Here is a 27,559-nt window from a genome sequence, read left to right as displayed (position 1 = left end):
AGGACTGTTTTATGTATTAAGAGTTTTATATATTAAAGCCACAGATTTTAAAACATAATAGCACATAGACTCTCAGGGTGTGACCTGCATGCTGGTAGTGAGCATCCCAGGTTGGGAGCTACAGCTGTAAAGCATTGTAAGGCATACAGGGTTGTGAGGCAAGTGGCAACATAACCCTTTACTGGCCTGGATTGCACCCCAAACCCTGTGACTGAGCCCAAGAGATTAAAACATGAAACAGTTGTATCAGAATGAAGAATCAATATGTTAACATCTTTCTAGGGCAAAAAACATGAGGTAGAAAAGGGAACAGGAGTGTCTTAAAATAGGGAGTAGGTAGTTAGAGGCTAATCCATTTATGCACTAAGGGAAGCTGCCTCAAAGTATGGCTCAGATCATGACTTCCTGCAGAAAATGATCCAAGGGGTTGAGTTTAGGAAACCAACTCATGGGAGGGTGAGAGCAGGATAAGCCCTTACTCTCACAGATACCTTTCCCAGCCATATCCACTTCCTGAACTTAAGAAGGTCCAAACCATGGAGTTTCTGAGTTTTTCATGCTGAATGTGGAAAGTGCTGAATAGTTTTTATAGCATTTAGCAGGAGAGGCATTAGCTCTACAACTCTTCCTCAGAGAGAATTTTTGACACACAGAGTGGATTTCCCCCCCTCCCTCCATTTGTTCCCTCCATGGCAAAACATGTTACCACCTGTTCAGCTTTTATTACTCCTTATCCAGTCTTTTGGATCTTCTTCTGTGTTTGCAATGAACTGTCACCTACAGTATGAAGGTGTTATTCATGTAGCTCCCACACAGTTGGGCTTGTTGACTTCAGGATCGCTGATTAGTGATCTTGTGAGTCTCCCTGTGTGAAGGCAGTGCACTATTCATGAATCCAGATACGTGAGAATGGCTGAAATACAGGACTGCTACTGTAGTGTGTAGATGAATGAAGTACAAAACATCCAACCTAGAGGGAAAAGAGAATAGGGCAAACTTCCCTCCATCCCAACTGGAAAGCTGGGTTCATTCTCCCCTGGTTTGCCATTGCTGGTGTCAATTTAACAGGAAGGCTAGCAAACTGAGGTAGTTGGTAAGGGTGGTTGATTTTTTTTTTTTGAGAGGAGGGATGTCTCTGAAATTATTAAAAATTACTTTTAACACAATTTTTCATTTTTCAGAAAAACTTCAACTGTGAGTTTTTAATCTTTATTCTTAAAATTTTCCTTTTCAAAATAGAGGAAGAAATCCTACTTTAGCTCAGTTTTTTTTAATACCCTGTTCTCCTTTTTCCAGTGGTAAGGTAAAAAAAAAAAGTTGCTGAAAGTGAGAGAACAAAACTACTTTCTCCTGACTGGAAAAAGTTGGAACAAAATTTTTTTTATTTTTTTAAGATAATTTTTTCTCCCATTTTCTACTTTTTCTTTGCCTTTAAAAAATCTGGAAAAAGGAAAAATATGAACATTTTTAATAAACTGTTTTTCTGAAGGATACAACATTTTTAATTTCATTTAATAAATTCCATTTGGAATATTTTCATCATAAAAATGTTTTCATCACCGAAAAAAAAAAACCATGCTCTTTATATTGTGCCTAACCGTAAAGTGGTAATCCTAGTTTCTCAATGTGTCATGTTCATGACAGCTTATATGCAAAAAAATGCTGAAATGAAAGTCTGAAGGTATTTTTCTCTTTGAGAAAGGAGAACCATTTCTATCTGAATCTATATGCACCTGAACACTCTAAAAGTTCAGAAGGTGGAAGTGAGTGAGCAATTGCTTTCTGATATTCCTTTGTCTCCTACCTACGGAACAGAGGTTAGAGTTCTTGTAGTAGGCTGGAAATTATTTCTGACTAGAGTAATTACATAAATGTCATGAAAAGCTGTTATCTTATCAGATTTTTCTTTTCTTTTCAGGGCTGCAGACTTATCTTTTTTTGGAATACTGGATTACTTAGATAAGAGCAAGTCTTAGATACACTACCTACAAAGAAACAGAAAAAAAAATGCTTGAATTAGCCACTTCACCACTTCAAACCAAAACAGAGACAAAGACAGTAGTAAAGTTTACATGTGAACTGTAAGCAAGCTAAGTACACTTCAGTAATATACACCAGATTACATTTAGCACTGGTAATAACAGCTATTCTTCAGGAACACATTGGAGTGCTGCAGATTTATTTGCTGCACAGTCTGCATCTTACTAGGAGCAATGCTTGATTTGCAAGATCACTAAGATGTGTATTACAATACCAGGACCTTTGAACACATAGCAAGAGAGGCACATACCATGTTATTGATAAACAAGTACTTTACTAAACCTACCTTCTGCACAATAGCCCATGCATCCTTGAGTAGGTTGCAAGAGATAAACAAAGAATTCTCCACAGTTTCTAACTGAGATAGGTATCCGGAACAAACAACAGTCTTTGGTGCTTCCAAAGAAGAATTGCCAGGTAGCACAAGCCATTAGCTGCTTTTTCCCCCCAGGAAGCGGGAGGGATTCAGATTTTAGTGAAAGCCACACTGGAGCTTGTGTGCCACATTTATTCATCTGAGGATAAACATAAAAGAAATAATTTATAGCAACCTACAATATATTCGTTCAGTGCTTGTGTTAGCATTTTGTGTATAATCGTTTAAAAACAGGATTATCAAATCATTCAAAACAGGAATTCACAAAAAATGGGGACACTGATTTGGATTTCATTGAGAGGGAAGATGAGTTTAGATAGGGATCATCTCTGTGTATGTTTACTTGAAAGAGAATGGTAGTGTTTTAAATGGAGTCAGAAAAGAGGGTTTTCTGGTCTGCTAAATTCATTTTATGCTGCATGTGCTGCATATGCTGCCCATGCCAGCCGACATGCCACCCCCAATGTAAAGGCAGAATGGGCATACTGAGGGAGAGCTGTGGGGTGTATCAGGGTAAGATAGAGCAGAACTGTACTATGTCTTCCCCCCCGCCACTGCCATAAGTTGTGGACTGACCTTATACAGCAGCAGAACTTGCTGCTGCTCTAACTTCTGCTGGCTCCCTGCAGCTTCCATTGTGCCTGAGTTCTTTCCTTCAGGTTGAAGGGTTGTTTGTACACAGTTAGGGTGACCAGATGTCCCAATTTTATAGGGACAGTCCCGATTTTTTGGTCTTTTTCTTATATAGGCTCCTATTACCCCCCACCTCCATCCCGATTTTTCACACTTGCTGTCTGGTCACCCTATATACAGTGTAAAGTGTCTTATTTGCATTTCTTGTGTATTGACTTTGAGCTTTCTATGTGTAGTTTGAGTACATTAACTGGGACCTGAAAACATGAATATGGCCAATTACAAAACATGTGTTGTAATAGGGCACTAGGTTTTGGGGTTGGGGGCACATCATAGTATTCCTGTTAAGCTCCTTTAAAAGCAAGAGCTGTAGTTACAAGCACATGGCTGAGCAAGCATGTGACATACAGAAAGCCAGTCATAAGATTTCTTTCCTCTCAGGCAGAGGCAGTAGACAAAAGAGATTTAGAATCAGGGAAGCCCTAGGGTGGGTTGTTCTGTAATAGTTAGGAAGGGAACCTAAAAGGTAAGTGGTGTCCTCCCCCACTTCCAGCTGGTAGGATCTGGAAAGGCTTCAGGAGATTGGTACCCAGTTGTTTGAATTCTGTGATGTTGTGTTTATGGAAACGGAGCAAGTTCTGAAAACAAGGATGTGAAGAGACCTGTAGCTAGGACTATATATTTCCATTCTCCCACTGGTGAGTCTTCACACTTGCCTACATACGTTTTACAAATGACACACATAAAAGGGAGTCCAGGTCTTTCAACCATCTCAAAGATCTAGAAATTCCCCTGGAGGACTGAAGTCCATGTATTGTCTATGTAACGGATCTCTTTCTAACATTCCTATCACCACAAAATATAGGTGCAAACTGTACTGTATTGATGATCACATCTCTTATTAACAGCTTACATTTTTATGCCACTCTTTCTCCCAGAGGATCCATAAGCACTTTACAAACTATACAGTCAAGGTCATGTAAATGTTGTTGACTTGCAGGGGCAGTGTGATCTTTTTTCTCTATTCAATTTTGGAAAGGAAGGGAGGAAAAAAACATTTCATACTGAAACAGAAGAGGTAATTTAGGTAGGCAATATATACTGACATATATTTGCATTTCTTGGGACATTGGGTTCGATATTGGTACACTTGCAAAAAAATGCCATGAGATCGCTAATGAGACAAGGTCAGGAACTCAATTTTATATCTCATCAAAAGGATATTATGTGACGACATTGGCTTGGTGATGACTCAGAGTGAAAAGTGGCACCTACAGAATGCCATATTATACCCAGCTGAGCCTTAATTTTTTTGTGAGGTTCATGAGGCCTGAAGCTGCTTATCTTAAGCAATCCAGTGAGCTCACAGCCAAAACTCGCAGTTTCTCAGACTGTCAGCAGAATAAAATCTTAAAATATGAATGTGAAGATTTGTGTTTTCTAGATGTTTCTCTTTACTTTGTATTTCCCAAGTCAGGGATGGTGCACAATTCTACTTTAATCTGAGAGTTACATGAAGTTCCATGCAAACTGAAACCGGTCATTTGGGGCTTTATACCAGGGTTGAAACATGATTTTTAGAAAGTCATTTTCCACTGGTGCAAATTTTCTAGTTCCTGCTTAAGCAAAAACAGCTCTTTAGGAGCAAAAGTGGAACTTATACATGACAGTACGGTGAGCTCTGAGGTCAAAGGATAAATTATGCTCACTTCAATACATTTTTGCCTACTGAATCTTAACTGGCAGTCACACAGCCAGGAAGACATAGCCAGGGAAAGGAAGTTCTTCATGAGTGCTGGAAGAAAAATGGTGAGGGAAAAAATGGCCTGCTATATGGCATGATCTCATTTTCCTTGGTTCCGGTATTATCATCATGCTTCAGACAACAAAGTTGTAAAAGAAAGGTACATATTTTTAGTGCTGAGTAATGCAATAGGTGAGTATGGCATTTTATAGAAACATAGAAGCCTGGCCAGGAGGAGTTTACAGCCTAGTGTCCCTGATTCTGCAAGCAGGCAGCCCCCTGTGCCCATGTAGATTTCCCCTTGAAGTCAATGGGGCTCACAGTTACAGGAGGACACCAGCAGGGAGCAGCTTGCCAGATCAAGACATAAATTAGGACGGAAAACAGACAAAGGAAGAAGGGGAATGGATGTTACTAAAATGCTTTTACTTGGGGTTTTAGGTTAGCACATTGCTTTTTAAAATTTCATTTCTCATTTAATTTGCTTTTTAAGGGCCAGCTGTGTTTTCTGCACTGTACAAAACAGATATTAGGAAAGTCTGAAGAGCTTATGGCTTAAATGGTGATATTTAATCTAAAATTACTGTGATTTTCTGATATATTTCTGAGCAGGCAGTGCTAATGACCAAGAGGAAGGAATGATCAACTTAAACTAGGATTCAGGGGAGAAGTCAGATGTCCACTGCAACAAAGAAGAAAGGAACAATACAGGAAAAAGGGCAGATGTCTGGGGCTCAACAACACTCCCTACTTCATACTCACTTCCTGACCTTGCTAAGACACTTAGGCATATAAATACCTTTGAGAATCTGAGCCTTAGGTCTTGATTTTCCTCTTACTCATGCAAGATAGCCATTGACTTCAATGATATTACTAATGTGATGAAAGGTGGCGGGACTGGGCCCTTAGATTTTCTTTGCCTAAGTTTAAAATGGATGCAATTATTTATCTGCCTCACAAGGGCTGAGATACCACAGAGATAAGTACAGTGTAAGAACTAGCATAGACTAGACAAAGCTTCTTCAAAGCTGAAGTTTAAAGAATATTCTAAAACTGTTACATTATATTGTAAAGATCCTGAATAAACGGTGCTAGATAAGGAGTTCAAAGTACTACTATAAGCCTAAAGTCTGTGTCTCAGGAAAAGTATTATCTCTGTCAAGCTCTAAGGACTCTATAGTAACGTGTTTTCAGTTACAACATAGGGCATGGACAATGAACTGTGGCCCAAGTGTAAGAAGAACAAGCCAAAACCTGTAAACTTACAGCTAGTGGAATGCAAAATGGGAACAGCATGCATAGCAGCAGTTTTCCCTCCTCTTTTTATATATTGTTTTACCTCAACAGCAGCCATACAACCTATTAGGAGCCTATCGCCAGGATCTTCAGTCATCCCCTGAGGTAGACTCATGATCCAACTAACATGTTGAGTTTGCGCTTACTCTAGCTTGTCAGATAATGCGGACTGTTTGGAGGATAGGAAGGATGCTGTTGCACAAAGTGTTCACAACACTGAAAACACTGATCATATAGGGTTACTACAAGCTACAGTGTTGATACGGTTTACTTCCTGTGTTGTTGCTGAAAAATACTATTGATCTTTTCATGATAATTAGATAATTTAACTCAGATAAATATTGATGTGTCAAGTGATAGTGATACATACGTACAATATACTAAGTTTGGGTCAGATTCTAGTGATTTTCGATAGAATATCATCTGTTGTTTAAATACATTAGAATGAATTATTTGAAGATCTGCCATATACATTCATTTTTACATGTTCAAGTATAACTGGCCACAATATGTCACTGGTGCCCCACTATGGAAGGATAGTCTTGTGGTTAAGACACTGGCCTGGTTCAGTTTTTTGGCGGTCTGACCTTGGGCAAGTCATTTAATCTTCCTGTGCCGTGGTTCCTCATATGTAAAATGAGGATAATGGTACTTCACTACTTTCTGCTGGTATTAAGAGGATAAAATCATTAATGTGGCACTCAAATATTGCATTGATGGCAGCCAAATAGATAAGTAGACAGTTGCCAACAGTATTCTGGGTGTTTTAAAAAAAAATGATGATGAAATGTGATCCATATAGAAAAGGAGTCTACTCACAAAGCTATAGTAAAGAGAGAGAGAAAAAGAAGATTCTATTTTATAATTTGGGTGTTTGATTTTCCCACAAGTGAGTTGTGAGACAAAGCTAATTCTCAAGAACGTGTGGGAGCCATAACACTAACCTAAGCAAGTTATCATGTGGGTAAGCTTTTTGATATGCAGGGCTGCAAAGAGCGGGGGAGGCAAGTGGGGCAATTTGCCCCAGGCCCCACAGGGGCCCCCACGAAAATATAGTATTCTATAGTATTGCAACTTTTTTTTATGGAAGGGGCCCCCAAAATTGCTTGGCCCCAGGCCTCCTGAATCCTCTGGGCATCTCTGTTGATATAGCACAATTCTGTCTTGCAACACCCCTGGGCTTCTCCTGAGTGGAGACTGTCAGTCAAACCCAATTGAGCTAAATGGTCTGCTATTTTTGTGATGTACACAAATTGGGAACTGGAATGAAACTATAGACTCATTTTACATATGATCAAAGCCAGAATTCAAGAAGACTGGTTAGTCTAATAAACTGTGACTGGATTATTCATATGGGCAGAGTAAGGCCCAGAGTTAGACCAAACTCCAACTTCAGGTTCCTAAGTCCAAAATTTAGGCACCACTGAAATCCTCAAAACCCCTGTTCAGTTGCTGTCTAACTCCAGAGGCACCTACATTTTCACTATAAAATTCCCCTACACACCTAAGTTTCTGCTTCTGGACATTGACTTGAGATGCACATTGCTTCAATCCCAAATGCCTATCTCATGCTCAAACCCCAGTGTGATCCTCAAACCAGGTGAAGATTGGCATTCCATTCTCACTCACTTCCTGGCCCAATGCATATTTAATTGTTTGTACACAGTGGCACTCCTTCAACAAGTGAGATTCTCACACTGGAGTAGTCCATGTTACCTGAGAGATGGGAAACCTAAGGTCAAATCCCTTCTCATCAAAGGGGCAGGGGGAATTGAACGAGGGTCTCCCACATCCCACGTGGGTACCCAAACCACTGAGCTAAAGGTTATAAGCAAGACTACTGCCTCTTCTTTCCTTTCCCCACCCCCAGTTGTTTTGTGTGGCGTTAGGTATGCTCTGAGAGGCAGACCAGGCCCAACAGGAAAGATAGAAAAGGAATGCCTACTTTGAGGCTGCCAGGGCTTATGTATCAATGTGCATGCCTAGTGGCAGAAAGGTAGGTGCCTTGGTTACTTTAATGTCAGAAATGAGGGACTTTACACTTCTCCAGAGTCAGGCAGGAGCTGAGTGGGGGTTTTGAGGATCTCATGACACCTAAATTTTAGACTTAGGTGCCTAAGTTGAGAGTTAGGTACCCGAGTACTTCTGTGGATCTGGGACTTACGGCCTTAGGCCCCAATCCTGCAATATAAGGGAGGCCTCCTCCTCCTCCTCCTCCTCCCCACTCTCCTGCTGATTCGTATGGTGTTGAGCATATGCTACCATTGTTCTTGCAAGAAACAGCTTAGGCACCTCACTCCAACCTGGACTTCTGTGCTGATGTCTATGAGAGGAATTGAGTTTAGGACACAACACTCACAAAGTTGGCATCTGCTATTGGCTAGCTTAGGTGGCTCCTTGTCTAGTGTGCTGGGTTTTATGGATCTCAATCTTAGGCATCTATCTCTCTCCATGCACTGTATAGAGATCTTAGGTGCCTAACTCAGGGTTTATAGATTCCACTGGGTGGTTATAGCTGGAAAATCTCCAGCTGCCCTGTTTGGAGCTAGGGGTGAAGATTACTATGAGTTTACTGGAATCTTCTCAGTTGTCTATATAATTTTCAGTAATGTACTAGACAATGAGCCCAGAACAGGTGTATTTTTGATTAATATCTCCATTGGAGATCACCTGCATTTGATTAATCAACTTTCAAAGATTTACTGGGGCTTGCAGCAATGAAATTTAATGCAATAAATTATTGGAGTAAAGCACATTGGTATAACCCCCAATTTACATTGGTGCAATACATCTGCATTAGAGGTTTTGCAGTGGTGTAATTTACATCAATGAAAACGTCTCTAATGCAGCCAGAAAGCTTAGAGTATGTCAGCAATAACCTCCCAAAATGATACTGTTGGGAATAGGTAACACAGTCAGCCAAATCCACTGAAGGTCTTGACGTCATGGACTTCAATGGGAGTTATCAGTGCTCAGCACCTCTCAATTTTTCAGTTCAATAACAATGTTTAGCACTTTACCAACATTATCTAATTAATTGTCCCATACTTCTATGAGGTAAATAAGTTTTAATTCATAATTAGGCACCCACTAATCTTTTAAATTACTCAGTTCAAAAATCTTAAATAAAAAAAAAAGTAAATTCACTTCCTCATTGCCAATAACAATGGAATGTGTCTTTACTGTTGCTTCATCCAGTGGGGTGTCTTCCCATTTACTAGCAGTTTGGACAATCAACTGCTCTGATTTATAAAGAACCTAACAATGTTCAATCACTGCACAAAGAAGTTAAATTTGATTGGTTCCGTTGCTTGGGAAATGCATTGAAAGCATGCTATTAAAAATAAGTGGTGCCATGTGTGAGAAACACATTTTATATTTAGTGGGAGATAGGTGGCTCTTTGGTACACAATTGCATGGTGGTTACATCATTGTGATATTGCATCTATTATCCACAAAAACTTTGCTTTAGCTTTGCTTTCAGATGTTTTTTCATCATACTTTTTAGTAAATAAGTGTACCTATTTCAATCTGAGGCATCATAAAATCTGTTTAATATTCAGGGCCACCAGTATTTATTACTTACTCTTGTATTTAAGAATTTGCTTTTATACAATACAGGTGAAAATTCTGGTTTATGAAAGAGGCTTTGTGTATTCCTGAGAAACAAACATGAAGGATGAAACCTCGGGTTCACATCTGTCATTATGATACAGTATTGGTATATGAGGTTGGTGTGTTTGCAAGAAAAAGAGAATTAGGAAATAATGCACAGATTTAAAAAAATAGTAATCCAGGGAGCGGTTGGATTAACAAAAGAAAAGTAGAGAATAACTGAGCAATTGCACTTTTATTTTCTTCATAAAATCTACCATAGAGGTTAATCAGGAGAGGGTCGGACTTCAAGTGAATCTGAGAACAAACAGAAACCCCAGCTTGGTTTTATTTCACACCAATGACTAATGCCTATGCCTAATATTTAGGAGTTATTTTGTGATGCAGAAACCTAATCACCGCCTGCCTGCTCCACTCATTATCCCCTCACCTCCCCGGCTCGTCTCCTCACCCACCACCACCCGCTCGCCTCCTCAGCGCCCCCCCCCCGCTGCCGCCAGCTCACCTGCCTATCCGCCGCTGGCTCGCCTGCTCCCCCTGCCACCAACTCACCTGCCTGTCCGCTGCTGGCCTCTTACCTTCTGCCGCTGCCCCCACCCCCTGCCGCTGGCTCACCCTCGCTCTCCAGCCTGCCACTGGCCTCTTCACCACCCCTCCCACCCGCCAGTCAGCCATTGGCTTGCCCCACCCCGCCGCTTGCTTACTCACCCCCGTGGGCTGCACAGTGAGCCTACGTGGGCAACATGCGGCCCGCGGGCCATATGTTGTGCAGTCTTGATCTATAGATTTGCTGTTCTGAAGTTATATATGACTCGTGAGTGTCAGGGCTGAAATCTGCAGCTTTCTCCCCTACTGTAAGTTTATTTTTTTCCCCTAAATATGCCTGAGTTGCTTGGTTTTGATTTCCCCTGACAAAGATTTTTCTATAGGGCCATGGAATAATATTCAGAAATGGCTACACCTACCTTAATGTTTATAGAAACATTCAGTAAGACTTTCAAAAGAGCTTTACAAACATCTCCCAGTCGGGCACCTAAATAAATAGCCAGATTTTTAAAAGAGCCCAGCCTCCCATTATGCACCTAAATGATGAGTTCAGGTTTCCCAGTGGGCCCATTGTTCTCATATGCTTAAGTGCTTTAATGAGGCAAGCCCTCAATTTTTTGTTCTAGTTTAAATCCCATTTTAGTTCAATTGAACTGCATGAGATAAAACCTGAATTCATGCCTAATATTGCTTAGAATTAGTGAGTTCATTGTATCAATTGATAAACAGTTAATTGTATCCACCTGATATCACCGTGGTGCTTGTCACATTTATATAGTACAAGGCAGTGCTTATTATGATATCATCAGGAATGTCTGAATGATGCTCTTAGCTCTCCATAGCAATCTTTTACTAGAACATGGATCATATTTGAATACTTTTTGCCTTCTATCTGTTTAGAATTTTGTCCCTGCCTTGTTAATTAAAATCAGCTCACTACAGCCAGTGATTGAAATATCCAATAATAACTGCTTATTAATGGGTGGAAGCTGAGCTGTTATTAATACAAATTATTTTGTTCCAGAGGTTCTGCTCAAATTAAATGGAAAATCAAATTAAATGGTGATTTAATTAAGTGGAATAGAATGTAGAGGACAAGATTTAGAAGGTGAAAATCTAAAAGAAGAACATTCTTCCAGTGATGACATATAACAGATATAATGCTTCATCAACAGGATGAAACAGGTATTTTCTACCATTCAGATAAGACATAAGAAACCAATGGTAAGAATTACATTACAAGTTAAGAAACTTAACAAGTGATAAAACCCTACAAACTTGAATAAAGGAGTCGAAGTTGGGGAGGCTAAAGAAACAAAGGATGGATTGCTAAAGATACATTGCGGAAATGAGTACGACTAAATACTGAAAATTACTGAATTATAAAGACAAGATATATTATAGAATAATTGCACATATATAGAAAACCTGGATAAACAAAATATGACTTTTTAAACAATTTCTTCCATGATGGACTAACAGAAGCAAGTGTATATTTTATAATTAAATCTATATAGGATATATAATCCTAGGAACCCCATAAAAGCGACAAGCATTTAACATTCCATATAATGTAAAATTATGGAAATAACTTTTATTTGTCTTGACTAAGCATGCATGGTTAGCAGTTGCTCTTACTGTGAATATATAATGTTGTTTTCTAACTTCATAAATGTTTTGTATGTAGTGTGGTATATAATATTTTTAAAAACGGACTTTAAATTGAATTTTTCATCTTCAAAGTGCTTTACAATCATCAATTAATCTATTCTTCTACAGAATAGACTTTTGGTTTGATAATGTGTTGGACACCATTTTAATCTCATACAATGGTCCTCACTACACTATTGGTATTTGATAGGGATACAATGGAGTTAATCTGGCAGAGCACCCATTGTAGGTCTGAATTTGGCCCATAAATTCTGTTTTCTAGGTTTCAAAATTGTACATATTAACTCCACCTGAAAATGAATATCAATTTTCTTATACTTTTCTACAGAGTAACTTGTGAAACAACTAGCTTTTTTTTTTTTTTGCTAGAAAGCAACTAACCCATTTATGAGACTTAGGCCTGGTCTACACTAAGAAGGGGGGTCGAAATAGGGTAAGCAAATTCAGCTACGTGAATAGCGTAGCTGAATTCGAAGTACCCTAGTTCGAACTACTCACCCGTCCAGATGCCGCGGAATCGAAGTCCGCGGCTCCAAGGTCGACTCCGCCACCGCCGTTTGCAGTGGTGGAGTTCCGGAGTCGACCGGAGCGCGCGGGGAGTCCGAACTATCGCGTCTAGATTAGACGCGATAGTTCAAACTCCGAGAAGTCGAACTCTCCGCGTCGACCCGCGCGGTAAGTGTAGACCTACCCTAAGTAATACACGGTGGCAACAATACTAATTAAAAACATTTGCATCTTGTTTCTCTCTGTCATTTGTCACTTACACTCTTTTTCAACTGATATAACTCCATTGCCTTCATTTGGAGTTACTCCTGATTTACACTTGTGTAAATGAAAACAGAATCAGGCCCTTTGAATTCATTCTAGTAGTGTGGAGATCAGAATTACTTGGAATAGACTAACCTCTAAAAAGTACTTTGGAGGGAATGATGACCATACAAACTGTAAGGGCAAAATCCTCCTGTCAGTTAAATCCATGCAACCCCATTATAACCTTTTGGTTACCCGCTGTTAGAGTTTTACTAGGATTATCAAGTCTCCAGGATTGTCCCAGAGTCTCCACAAATTAAAGATTAATCTTTAATTAAAGATTGTCATGATGAAACCTCCAGGAATACGTCCAACCAAAATTGGCAACCCTAGGTTTTATAGATGTGACAGAAAGGAGAAGTTGCACCTACTGGATTTATTAAAGTACACAGATGTTTAGTTCTTAATTTTTACTAACTTCTACACATTTTGTTGGCATTTCTGCAGGCCTATTGTTGATCATGAAACGATACCACCCTTGTGGCAACGAGTGATCACAAACCAGCTCCTGAATTGCTGTTTGCTGTAATTCCAATGAATCAAAATTGGTGCTGCGGTAGGGATTGTGCAGAATCTGGTGTCCTTCTGGAAAGCATTCCGGAGCTAAAGAAAGGGTTAAAAAGAATGAGGGTTACAAAATATCCATTTCAGTTTCCCATCATTAATAACTGCTGAAGATGGGCCAAGGAGCCGGTGTTCAAATCCAGATTAGGTTCAGGCTAGGATTCAAGGCCAAATTATAGCTAGGGCTGAAATTTGAATTTGTCAACTATAAAATCTCAAGACCTTTAGTTATAGGATGTTTGCCATCTTGGTCTGAAATCTTACAAGATTTTGACCACATTTGAAACAGAAGCAGAAAATAAAGCCCTTCTTGTTTTGCATTGAACTTGGGTTTGGTTCTAGGGATTGGCATTTGAGGTCTTGCCTACACTGCCCTGCAGTTTTGATGTGAATAGCAGTGAGCATCAAAATGATGCGTTGAAACTTAGGTATATCTCCATATATGAATATCTCATAGAATGGGAAGGGACCCTGAAAGGTCATTGACTCCAGCCCCCTACTTTCACTAGCAGGGCCAAGTACTGATTTTTGCCCCAGATCCTTACATGACCCCCTTAAGGATTGAACTCACAACCCTGGATTTAGGCTAATGCTCAAACCATTGAGCTATCCCTCCCGCTTTTCCCTGTGTGGATACTGTAGGCACAAACTAAAAGGTTCCCAGTTCACATTAATGTAGAGTCCTGTTTGAAGAGGGCTAAACATGAACTAGAAACCTTTTTTGTCCATGCCTGCAGTGACCACAAGGGGGAGATACAGCACCGCACTTAAATGTGCACTGCTGTTCAAGCCCCCATACTCTGAACTGCAGAGCAGTATAGACATAGTTTGAGTCTCCCCTCCCCAACATTCAAAATAGAAAGAGAGGTTGATCTGAGGTTCCAGATTTGATAATCTGATTATACAATTTTTTTATTTTTTTTGTTTTAACTCAAGTACTATGTTTATGATTATTTTTAGTTTCATATAAAGTGATATCCCCTAGCACTAAAATATGGAACATCATTCCCAAACTTTTCAATATTTATCATTCTAGATTATGAACTAGCTTTATTTAAACCAAGAAAATAAAATATGAACAGTTTGCAAAGAATTATTAAAGAATAAATAGCCTGAAAACAACAACTTGTAACATTCAGAATGAAAGCTAAGGTAGAACTTATTTGAAAGCATTTATGCTGAAAGGTACACTGTGATACTTTCTCATGTTCTTGGTTAAAGAATATCTTTTTCAATTTTTTTTTTATTCACTTGGTTTTGGTTTCCCCTTTCCCTCAAATAACTGGGGACTCTTACATTGTATAAGAAATAACATACACCTTCTTAAATACTAAAAGATCTAAAAACATTTAATATTGTAAAGCCTTGAAAATAATGTAGCTATCTAGCACTAATACAATTCCCTCTTACTGCTAGAAGTTCAAAACATGCAAAAATTGTATGAAAATTGTTCCTTGGAAACTGAGGCTATGGCTACACTTAGTGCTGCACAGCGCTGCCGTGGCTGGGAGAGAGAGCTCTCCCAGCACTGTCCGTACTCCACCTCCCTATGGGGATTAACGTACAGCGCTGGGAGTTGTGCTCCCAGCGCTGGGGCTCTGATCACACTGGCACTTTGCAGCGCCACAACTTGCAGCGCTGGAGGGGGTGTTTTTTCACACCCAGCTGCAGTGCTGCAAATCTGCAAGTGTCGCCATGGCATTGTCAGCATGTTGAATCAACACTGTTACAGATGGAAGGTCATTTTGTCTATCCCTCTTCCTTGTTTTATTGTTCTCCTGAATCTTAGTATCCTATGGTTTCTTGTTAATCAATGGCTTGATGACTTCTAGTGATTTTATTTATTTCCTAGGTGTTTCTAGTCAGAAAATTAATGTGTAGTCAGAAAAAAATGCACCTTTTTACTCATCTTTCCATCTGTTTCCCTGAATCCTATCTGCTTTCTTTTACAGAAAAAAAAAAGACCATGTTAGTACTATAGAGTCAATTCAGCTGTGGAAGAATGAACTGGTCTCCAGTCTGCTTCATGCCTCTTTCTCAACAGAACTGTCAGCCAACTTCTCACAGCAGTAATCTTTAATTACTAGTGATGATGTAAAAGGCAGAGAGAACATAGCAGGATGTTCACATCCAAGCTTTTATGTGTAGGGCTGGCAGTAGTTGGCTTTATAAACAAAGGATATTTTATATGAAATCCCCACTATATCATTTCTCAAATGTCACTTTTTAGATTATAACCCTGTTTTAATATTGCTCCAGTGACACTGAAGCAGATTTCTCATTTTTATTTTGTTGACAAGATACTCAGAAGGTCAAAGTCAATCTACTTACATTAATATTTTTAAAGATTATTTTTATTCTGTCAATGGTAAAGCAATGGTACACAAGACAAATGGTGCATTACAGAACCATTATCACAGCTTATAGGGCACTTTATCAATCAAAGGCCAGAGCAATATCAATGCAAAGTTTCAATTAAATTTACTGCATTTTTTAAATTTTGTAATGCCCCAAACTTTTTTCCTAGAAGGGTAAGAACCATTTCACAGTGACTGCTGGAAAATACTGTACAAATAGTTATGTCTGGTCCTGCTTTCTTCAGAATTCCTTTCTGTGGATGTGCAGCTAGTCTTGGTACTGCATTGCATTAAACCTGTCCTTTGCAAAAGGGGGTTAAGTGGGAGTTAAGCGATCTTCAGTAGTGCATAGGCCTTGGGCCAGCCTTGTGCACAAAGGTGAATTTTACCCTGAGCTAATAGCCTGCTAGCAGCTCAGAGAGCTTCTGTGCCCTACATAGACCCTTTTCTGGACTGTTTACTCATGTTTGTATTATAAGATCAAGTTGTGACAGTATCTATTAAAATGCCTTTTTGTATCTGTGTCATATTAGTTTGTTGCACCTTCAAGATGAATGTCTCAATGGGAGCCCAAAACTTTACATTAACATTGCTGTAATACAGAAGGAATTCAGCTCTGGGTATATATTGGGCCTGATTCTCAGAATAGTAGCATTTTACACCAACTTTGTATTGAATTTGCACTCATGAAAATGACTACACAAGGTGCAAGGCAGCAGAGAATCAGGCCCTTTATGCTGTATTTTGTTAAATATACCACTCTGAGAATTGATGGGGAAAACTGACGAAGAAGAGGTCTGGAGACAGTGGGACTCCCCTGTGGAATGGACCATCACCAAACTCAGTGAATTTCCTGAGACTGAGAAGAGGAAAGGGCCTAATCCCACACAGAGGCTTTAATCCCCTCTGACTGCTATGTGGGATGCCCAGGGCTTTCTCCTTGGCCACTTGCCCACAGTTACACCTACAGAAATTAGTCAGATTTTCAGTCTTCACTCCCAGCAGCTTGCCTTGTACTCAACAGGCAGACCATCTCCCAGAACCACAGTAGGTTGCCTTGTTCTCAATAGGAGGCACTGAGCTCTTAATTTAGATGCCTAACTTGAAGCAGGACTCTCTTGGAAATCTTTTGTATTTCTAAACTCCTGACATTTTAATAATAATAAAAGAGAGAAATTATGCAGAAAATAGTTAATGTAGTATTGCTGTATACATACTAATCTCAGTGTAGCAGGAGTTTATGCCTTGTTTTTTGTGAAGAATAGTACCTCACAACTTCCATCCCAAGAGCTCAAAGTGCTTCACTATCCTTTTTTATGCATGGGGAAACTGAAGCACAGAGAGCTTAAATGCTTTGCCCAGCATCACACAATGTATCAGAAGTAGTACTGGGAACAGAACTCAGTTTTCACAATTCCCTGTTGCCTATTCTAATTACCTCCCTTTGAAATGAAAAACAAAAGATTCTACGTGTAAATGGAGTTTAAATATTATTCTTTGCACCGTATTACTGCAGGAGTCCTGTGATATCATTTTAAATGTAATTAATAGTCAGCTTTTCAATAATAATAAGACAGAATATTCTGTTTAAATGTAATTAATAACACAACTCAAAATGAATTAGTAATAATATAAATCCACAAAACATGTTGTGGTCTTGTTGATGATTAACTACTCTCTTAAAACAAGGCAAATATATTAGATGTTGAAGACATGGCTAATTATTTTTCATTCTTCACGTCTTTATGTTTACAGTAGCTTAGAAAAAATCCTGTTTTGCGTATTAACGTTAAGAATATTCAACACAACTGAAATTTTCAATGGGCAGGGAGGGAAGCCTAGGAGCACAGGAGAGGGGCATGGTAGGACAAGGCAGGAGGGAAGTTAGCAAATTCAATTCAAGAGAGTATATTTGGACAAAGATAAGAATGCTCTTACTCCCCCTGTCCCCTTAAGCACATGACATTTCTGAAGGCATGACTCAAAAAACCACAATCTCTTAATGTTTTATTCTCTAAGGATCAGAATGTGTTTTACAGCCTCTGACTGTGGGCTAGTTATGCTTACAGACTGGAGAAGTGCTAAGGCAACCTGATCAGCTGTCAACTCCATCCCACTTCGAATGCTTGATTCTGTTCTCACTTACACTGGTGTAAATCAGGTGCACTAATATGAAGCTGGAGAAAGCCAGAGCAGAATCTAGCACAAGTCATTTACTGTGTAGTTACTGAGGTATTGACTTTCCTAGGCAAAAACAGTACATTTTAGAAGCTTATGACAGTTCATGTAAATCCTGACATGCAAATTGCAGGTCAGGGCACAGGCTAATTACCACTTCTTTAACAGGAAAAAATCTTTATAATTAGACTATGTTATGGAAGTGTTGTTTAAAAAAACAAACCCAAAACAACAACTCTGCTATTTCCTGAAGCAGTTCACCTGGAAACTATTTGCCTCTGTGTGAAGGGGACTGCTGCTGTATTGATTTTAATCAAATGAAGACCCTTCTGTTCATTTTTAATGTGTGACAAAGTCAGATGTGATGTCAAGCTTGTGTACTGTGATGAAAGTGTTCAATATAACAATTTCCTCCCCCCCCCGGTGAGGAACAATAAAAGTCAATGTCCATGTCCTGTACTGAACTGTTATCATTCTCCCAGGGGCAGGCTAGATTGCCTTTAAACAGAAATATTTCTTTTTGTATGAGACAACTGTAAGTTTAATTTAATCTCACAGCTCTATTAGTATAATTGTATTACAGATTTATGAAAAGATGTGGACTTTTCAGGGGAGCCAAGGGGTCATCATCATTATGACCATAAAGATTTAAAATATATAGTCAGCTTTCTTCCTGTCCAGTTTCAGTGCATATTAAGAATTAAACGATGTATAGTAGCTAGAACTTATATTAGTCTCCCACCTCTCTATAAAAAAAATTCTTCTTGAACTATTATTACCATCAATACTTAAAGAGGTGTTGCTAAAAAGACATTATAATGTTTTGTTTGCTTGACTAGGTTTTAAAGCTTGTTTTTTTTTTCTTTTTTAAAACCAACAATTTTGTGATAGCAGCTCCCTGCAAAAAGACACTGGAAATGGTTCTTTTTGACACATTCAAAGCAAGCAAAACTCAATACATGTTGTGGCTGCTAAATAAAAAAAGAGTGTTTGAGTAACTCTGTCAGCATTATAAAGAAAGTCTTAGGGCAGGTCTACACTACAAAATTACAACGGTGCAGCTGCACTGCATCTGGTGGTGATGTTCTCAGCCAATGGGAGAGAATCCTCCTGTCGGCTTAACAAGTCCACCTCCACGAGAGGCAGTAGCTATGTCAGTGAGAGAAGCTCTCCTGTCAGCGCTTCTGCACAGGGGGGTTAAGGTTGGTATAACTACATCACTCACGGGTGTGGATTTTTCACACCCCTGAGCAATGTAGTTACACCGAAGTAAGTACACCTCTACCTCGATGTAACGTGACCCGATACAATATGAATTCAGATATAACGCGGTAAAGCAGTGCTCCGGGGGGACGGGGCTGCGCACTCCGGTGGATCAAAGCAAGTTTGACATAACGCGGTTTCACCTATAACGTGGTAAGATTTTTTGGCTCCCAAGGACAGCGTTATATCGAGGCAGAGGTGTATATGGTGTAGACCAAACTTTAGAGTGAAATCCTAGTCCTATTGAAGTCAGTGGGAGTTTCGCCATTGATTTCAATAGAAGCAAAATGTCACCCTTAGTTGCTCAATAGATGTGCTGTTAATTAGTTATGCTCAGCTGAAGCTGTCTGGATGGAAAGGCACAGACCTAATGGTGGAGAAACTGGTGCAAGGAAAGTCAGATGTGTGAACTGCTACAGGACCGCTATTTTGCTGTCCCGGGTATGGTTACATAATTGTGTTCCTGCCACAGTGCTCCTGGAACTAGACATCTCTAGAGACATGCAATGGCCAAGGGAAAGGATGGCCTGGCCACTACATGGTCTGTTCCCTTCTAGCATTGGCTGAAGTAAGAAGGGTACAATAAAAGTGCCCCAGGATGCTGTCACGTATTCCATCTTAGATTTGATTTTTTTATTTACTTCCACTGTATTTACGCTCCATTTGGCAAACATTGATTCCTTCTACCTGAGGTCACTGGCCAGATCCTCAGCAGCTATAAATCCCATTGAAGGCCTTGCTGATTTACACCAGCTGAGATCTGGCCACAGGAACCATCAAGATGAAGGATTATTTACTTCCTTGATTTTCCAAGGTTGGCTCAGCTTTCCAAGGTAGATACAGACTACAATGTTATTAACTGTATATTAGTCCATTCCTTTGCATTGCTTCTGCCTTTTCCATCTAGCTTCAATGGGGATAGCTTGAGCAGAGCTTGCATGGGGATGTCTGTACAAGCTGGGAATCAAACCTTCCAGCTCAGATGTAGACATATCTGAGAAGCCATGTAGCTTGTCTAAGGTATCCAGAGGGAGGCTGGTAAAGATGGTTTAAGGCTCCCTATTCCTCAGCTGAGCAGAGCACTGCCACCAGGTAGCTCAAGATCTGGCCCCAAATTCCAAACAACCCCGACTTCTATTGGTATAAGATTGTTATATGAAGCCCAGTATTAACAGCCAGCCCAGCTGTGCTGCATGTAGCCATTTATTTCTCTTTCAGTGACTGTGAAGAAAAGGATGCTAGAATAGAATATATCTGTGCATCCCCAAAGGGGCCTGTTACCTCCTGATTGATGCTCTGATTCCATTTGGAAAGGAGCAGGGCACTGCAATGCTGGCAGAGGAGGGTAAAGGGTACACAGCAGAGGGAATTAGAGCAAGACAGGGCAAACTTAAAAATAAAGCATTCTTCATTTTGTATTTATTTACAATGGCATGTTAGCTTTGGTGAGCTAGAACTCTCTCTGCCATTTGCCCTCCCAGTAAATATCAATGGATTACTCAGACAAAGGCTTAGGAGGCTGAGAGCTTGTTTGTTTACCCTGAATAGCAGCTGCCAGTCAAATAATATGATTAGGTGGTAGCAGATAGAAAACACTAAAAGAAATAAGGTCTGTGAGGCTGAGATTTGTATTTATTTTGGCCAGAACAGTGCTAGACACCCAATATATTTGAAAGCACATTCTAATGCTCAGAGAAATAGATGGCTAATTTGACGACAATTAATGAAAAATAAGTATTTCTGACACAGATGAAAAGAGAGTAGTCCCCATTCAGCAAGGTGCTGTGATTCTCTGTGATTTGGGTGTCTTTAAAGTTACAACCCAAACACATTAATATACTTTGGGGACCAAATCCTCCAGCACACAGCCTGAGAAATGTGGACTTCCACTGGACTCGTCCTCTGAACCCCAGGTTGTAACTGCCCCTTTCCTTAATTGCAGTGAAGGTTCCTTGACAATGGGTCCATGTAACTATCTGTCCATACTCCCTATCCTCCCTCAGCCCACCCTCTCCTCGCTGCAACATAGTAAGAACCCCCCTGGGGCTGCGCTTGCCTAGTGCTTAGCATCCTGCCTTCTCCATACTCATTCCACTGCAGGCATGGCCCTTCCTCGACACAGAGGAAGGGGCGTGTTTGATTCTGGTGCCTATTGGAGAAAAAAATTCTGAGATTCTAATGTTTGGATAAAAAATACAAACTGCCCTGCTCTTGCATGGTGATGAGTTCCCTCAGATCTCATTGAAGCCAAGCTCAGCACCTGGTAGGATCAGGCCCATAGGACCAAGGCTTGCAGTCCTTCCCCCCAATCCTTACTTTAAAAAAAAATTCCTACGAGGCAGGTTCTAGCCATTGTTCGAGCCCCTATAATGCTGCTCCAGAGGTATAAAGAGACCACAAAATGCAACAGCCTGAATGGGAAGTCCTTCAGTGCAGGAGTTACGCAGGGCCACATGAGCTATCTCCACTCTCAACTCCTGGCATAGGGATCATGCCAGGGCCAAGCGTAGGTGCTTTGCCAGCCAGGGCAGATACAAACACATACAAACGTACCGGAGCAAATGAGCTTTAAAAAAAAAAAAGCTGGTCAGCAGAGCATTATGTGCCCTGCCAAGTTGGCACCAGGGCAACTACCTTGCACCTCCACCCATAAACTACTCCAGCCAAGGGCAGAGACTGTGGCAGAGGAGAATGTGTCAAGGGAAGGTGGGTGAGTGGTCCAAGCACTCAGTGTTATAGGGTTTTGGAGAAGCCCATTGGGAACTGTTGGCAGGAGGCGGTATATGACAGCTGTCCCTGGAGTTGATCTATCTTATGTCAGGAGTCATACTGTCCTCCATTACAGAGAGAATCTAGATGTTGCACGCATAGCTTAACCTCATGTCTTGCACCTTCTATGCTGCACCAGTTAGGAATCACAGCACAGAATCTAGCCCATTGAATCTATGGCCTCAGTAAGGACTTATTTATTTGGCTCATACATTGATTATAAATCCTGTGGACAAAAGAACAGCACTACAGTAACATCAAAGGGTTTGAGCTGTAGATTCACAACTATTTTTACTTATGTTTTAAGATGAAATTTAATCTCTTTAGGGAAAAAGTGGCGTTTTATAGTATATTGAGTCATGTCCCAGTATGTTTAATTAAAATACAGTGATTTACATAAAATTTTCAAATAAGGTCAAAAATATCTAGAGCATTAGGCCATAATTCTAAATGAACTAAAAATAAATAACTTGTTAACTTTCTATTTCATAGCTGTTTTAATACTAAATACCTCCATGCCTTGCAGCAATATTTCATTGTTCAGATATGATACCAAATTGAAGATTTCAGAGTCTGTCAATGGAATCAATTTCTCATTAATGTTATTTACCTTCTGTGGAAAAAGAGTATTGGGAGACAGAGAGGAAACTAGATGAGAAGGAGGAAATCTCTCCAAACTATTCCTGGCCAAATTCACAATGGTAAGAGAAGAATGTGTTCCAGTTAATTTTTATGCTAATTTTAATACTATGTTTCAGGGAAGGGTATTATTGTGATCTATCAGGTAAAGCCAGGTGAATTTACATAAAAAACCCCCAAACCCTATTTGTTCATATTCTTTTGAATAAAACTCATTGACATTTTTCATAAGTATTTGCGACCCTCTTTAATTATTGTGAACATTCTGGTGAGAGAAATTTTATTCACAAGAAATTGTGGTGAATAGGAGTGTGAATATATATTTGAGAACATTTGAACCATATGCACTCTCTTGGCCTTTTAAAAAATATTGCAAAGAAACTCCATAGTAAACAAGCACCAATCACAACCTGTTTGCAGATCATTCAAAAACAGAAGACTTCTCTTATTTATAAAGTTTATGCAATTCAATCAAGAAGCAGAGCTGACACTAGGTGACCAAGATTGTGGCACAACTAGCACATACTCATACTCCTAATGACCAGGCCCTAAACAAGTCACATTGTGTTCACACACAATATTGATTGGACATGTGTATATAATGAGCACCTATATAGAAATCATGCCTCATGAAGATATAACTAGGGGACTAAAAAACAGATTGTATGTTGCATAATTTATACTTAATGAATGATTCAACCAGCCCTTGTAGACAGAAGTTAGAGAAAAAATTGGACCAATCAAAACCACATTTTTTTCTATAGCTCTAATGCTAAAAATATATTTTGAATGTTTTGAAACTAAGGCATCTTGTTATTTTCACAACAATTTACAGCATACAACTAAGAGACTGTTATTGATGTAGGTATGATATATCAACCATTCATACAAAATATAGATTTTAGTCTGTTCACTTCTATAGACATACTGTATATCCATAGACTCATAGACCTGTAGAACTGGAAAGGACCTCGATAGGTCAGCTAGTACAGTCCCCTGCACTGAGGCAGGACTAAGTATTCTAAACCATCCCTGATAGGTGATTGGAGGTTTTTAAAACATGTTAGAGTAGACAATGACAGCAATTCCACAACCTCCTGTGATAATTTGTTCCAGTGCTTAAATACTCTTATAGTGAGGAAGATTTTCCTAATGTCTCACCTAAATCTCCCTTGCTGCAATTTAAGCCCATTATTTCTTGTCCTGTCCCCAGTGACTAAGGAGAACAATTTATTACCCTATAACCTTTTATGTGCTTGAAGGCTGTTGTTATGTCCCTGCTCAGTCTTCTATTCTCCAGACTAAATAAACCCATTTTTTTCAATCTTTCCTCCTGGGTCATGTTTTCTAGACCTTTAATCATTTTTGTTGCTCTCCACTGGACTTTTGCCAATTTGTCCACATCTTTCCTGAAATATGATGCCCAGAACTGAACACAATACTCCAGCTGAGGCCTTATTAGTGCTGAGTAAAGTGGAATAATTACTTGTTGTGTCTTGCTTACAACACTCCTGCTAATATATCCCAGAATGATGTTCTCTTTTTCTTTTTTTGAAAAAGTATTACATTGTTGATTCATATTCAGTTTGGGATCCACTGTAACCCCAGGTCCTTTTCTGCAGTACTCCTTCCCAAGTAGTCATTTCCCATTTTATATTTGTGTAATTGATTATTCCTTCCTCAGTCTAATACTTTGCATTTGTCATAACTGAATTTCATCCTGCTTAATTCAGACCATTTCTCCAATTTGTCAAGATCATTCTGAATTCTAATGCTATTCTCCAAAGTGTTTGCAACCTCTCCCAGCTTTGTATTGTCTTCAGAATTTATAAGTGTACTCTCTATATCATTGGCAAAATAATTTCTGAAGATATTGAATAGAACCAGATCCAGGACAGCTCCCTGTGGACACCAGTCAATAAGACCTTCCAGCTCAATTGTGAACCAGTTGGTATGGTTTTCCAGCCAGTTGTGCACTCACCTTATAATAGGTTTTTCTAGGATATATTTTCCTACTTTGCCTATGAGATGTTCATATGAGACACTATCAAAAGTCTTACTAAAGTCAAGTTATACCACATCTTCTGCTCCCCCCCATCCATGCTTGTTACCCTGTCAAAGAAGATTATTATTTTGGGTTGGTTTGACTTGATTTGTTCTTGACCATCCCATGCTGGCTGTTACTTATCTCCTTAGTTTCTTCAAGGTGCTTACAAATTGATTATTTCCTCCATTATTTTTCCAGGTACTGAAGTTAAGCTGACTGGTCTATAATTCCCTGGGTTGTCCTTATTCCCTTTTATTTTGGGATAAAGTACGGTCCATATCACCTCCCTGTGAGGTATCCAAGACAAATATGGCTTTTCCTTCACTGGACCTGGCCCACGATGCTGCAAGTTGGTCAAATGGAATCTCTGATATTTTTTCCACTCCCCACTGATTACCACAGCTCCTTGCCACCAGGCAGGATGTAAGAACATGAAACCTTATTGTGGGTTAATCAGTTTGTCTTCACAAATGAGGTAGCCTGGAACATTGTGAGAAGGTTGTAACTGGAACACTTCAACAGCCCAAATGTATCACTTGAATGATGCATCAAAGTTCTGTTTACCTTGGAACAAGGTCACTTATCACCCTGGATCTTCCCTGAAGTAATGAAACATGCTGTTGCCAAACCACAGGCCAGCTGTGTTCCACTTTTACTTCCAGACAAAGCAATTACTTATTTGTGCTTTGGTCTGTTATCTACAGTTTGATTTCTGTTCTTAACTTGTAGATTAGAAAGAATTGGTTGATTATATGAAACATCTTTTGTAGTCAGAATTCCCGAAGAGAACTTTAAAAAGTAGTATGCTAAATATTGATAGTGCAGGAGTTCTGCAGACAAATGTAAAAGCCTATCTCTCACACATAGCCTTGGATGTGCTTTACTGAGAGACAGAAGCAATGGCTGACAGGAATACTGCAGTTATCACCTGCTGTATTTGAAAAGTGCTGTGGGATATTATTAAGAAGGGAAAATGTAAAGTTATGTCTGAAGAAATTTTAACAATGATGTATACATTCCAAGGCCAGAAGGGACCAGTTTGATAATCTGATTTGAACTTCTGTATAACACAAGTCTTAGAACACCACCAAAATGATTTTTAGAGCATATCTTTAGGAAAAACATCCAATCTGGCTTTAAAAGTTGTAAGTGATGGAGAATCCACCACAACCCATGCATGGTAAATGGTTCCAGCAGTTAATTGCTCCCACTATTGAAAATTTACATCTTATTTTCCCACTCTGAATTTGTCTGGTTTAATCTTTCAGCGATTGTATCATTTTATACCTTTCTCCACTAAATTGAAGAGCCATTATCAAATATGTGTTCCCCTTGTAAATCAAGTGACCCCTTAACCTTCTCTTTATTAAGCTAAATAGGTTGAGCTCCTTGAGTGTATGCCTATGAGCCATGTTTTCTAATCCTTAATCATTATTGTGTCTCTTCTCTGAAACGCCTCCAATTTATCAAGATCCTTCTTGAATTGTGGACAGAACTCAACACAGTATTCCAGCAATTGTACCCGTGCCAAATACAGAGGTAAAATAATCTCCCTGCTCCGACTCAAGATTTGCCCGTTTATTCATCCATCAATGGCATTATCCCCTTTATCCACAGTGTTGCCCTGAGAGCTTAGGTTTGGTTGATTAGCCCCTCCCCCAATCTTTTTCAGAGTCAGTTTCCCAGCACAGAATCCCCCTCCTTTAAGTATGCACTACATTCTTTGTTCCTTTACATTTAGTTGTATTAAAATGCATATTGGTTTTGCGCCCAGTTTATCAAGCGATCCAGTTCACTTTGTATGGGTCACCAGTCTTCTTCACTATTTACCACTCCCCCACTTTGTGTGTCATCTGCAAACTTTATCAGTGATGACTTTGTTTTCTTGCATGTCATTGATAAAAATGTTAAATAGCATAAGGGCCAAGAACCAATCCATGAGGGACCTCACTAGAGATACACCTGTTCAAAGATGAGTCGCCATTTATGATTACATTTTGAGACCTGTCAGTTAGCCATCTTTTAATCCATTTAAAGTATGCCATGTTAATTTTATATCATTTTAATTTTGTAATCAAATTGTTGTACAGTGCCAGATCAAACACCTTATAGAACTCTAAGTGTATTACATAAACACTATTACCTTTATCAAGCAAACATTCAATCTCATTAAAAAAAAGTAATTAGTTTGACAGGATCTATTTTCCATACATCCATCTTGATTGGCATTGATTATATTACCCTCCTTTAATTCATTATTAATCAAGTTTCTAATGAGTCATTCTATTATCTTGCTCGGGATTGATGTTAGAGTGACACACCTATAACTACCCAGATCATCCCATTTTTCTGTTTTAACTCTTGGCACATCATTAGTTTTCTTTCAGTCTTTTGGATCTTCCCCAGTGTCCTAAGACTTACTGAAAATCAACATGAATGGTCCAGCAAGCCTCTCAGCCAGCTCTTTTATAGCTCTTGGATTTATCTTGAAGTTATCCAGACCTGCTGATTTTAAAATGTCTAACTTTGGTAGCTGCTGTTTAAAGACTTCTGCCTTTTCTGCATTAAACTGATAATGCCACCATTTCCATTTTATAATGGCCCAATACCATTGCTAGGATTCTTTTTGTTCCTGGTATACTTAAACTTCTTCTTATTGTCCCTAACTCTTCTGGCCATAGGTTTCTCCTTCTGTCCCTTTGCTTCTCTTATCAATTTTATACAATTCCTATCTTCTGAGTTATATTCCTTGCTATCAACTTCTCCCATGAGATCTATAGTATTTAGCCATGGGATAGTGTCCCAAGGGAAGTGGTGGAAGCCTCTTTGGTTGGCATACTTTAAGCTAGACCAGACTAAACAACTGAAAAATTACTGTCAAGAAACATTCTGCATTCATAGCAAGATGGGCTGGATGAGCTAATAGGCCTTTTCTGCTGTCTATGTATCTTCTGTGATTCTATGCTTGCCAATGACCTCTTTTTCACCACATCAAAACAACTGTTAAA

The 27,559-nt window shown here is 39.3% G+C and overlaps 1 protein-coding gene and 1 long non-coding RNA gene across 3 annotated transcripts in view; one reads left to right on the top strand and one right to left on the bottom strand.

The window, feature by feature from the left end:
• LOC120374203 overlaps positions 1 to 2,685 on the top strand; it is a 64,899-nt gene extending 62,214 nt beyond the window's left edge. For both annotated transcript variants that reach the window (XR_005585928.1, XR_005585927.1), the window contains one exon: positions 1,919 to 2,685. This is a non-coding gene — a long non-coding RNA (uncharacterized LOC120374203). The remainder of the gene's footprint in view (positions 1 to 1,918) is intronic.
• LOC120374201 (von Willebrand factor D and EGF domain-containing protein-like) overlaps positions 1 to 27,559 on the bottom strand; it is a 240,959-nt gene that overhangs the window by 167,419 nt on the left and 45,981 nt on the right. Inside the window, exons 2-3 of the mRNA XM_039493496.1 lie at positions 13,153 to 13,337; positions 2,327 to 2,555 (exon numbers count right to left, since the gene is read on the bottom strand). Of these exons, the coding sequence (XP_039349430.1) occupies positions 2,327 to 2,555; positions 13,153 to 13,337 (414 nt within the window). The remainder of the gene's footprint in view (positions 1 to 2,326; positions 2,556 to 13,152; positions 13,338 to 27,559) is intronic.

This window comes from Mauremys reevesii, linkage group 11 (genome assembly GCF_016161935.1).
Source record: "Mauremys reevesii isolate NIE-2019 linkage group 11, ASM1616193v1, whole genome shotgun sequence".
Classification (NCBI taxonomy): domain Eukaryota; kingdom Metazoa; phylum Chordata; order Testudines; family Geoemydidae; genus Mauremys; species Mauremys reevesii.
The sequence above is the reverse complement of the archived record's forward strand: the minus strand, read 5'-3'. Positions and strand labels throughout refer to the sequence as shown.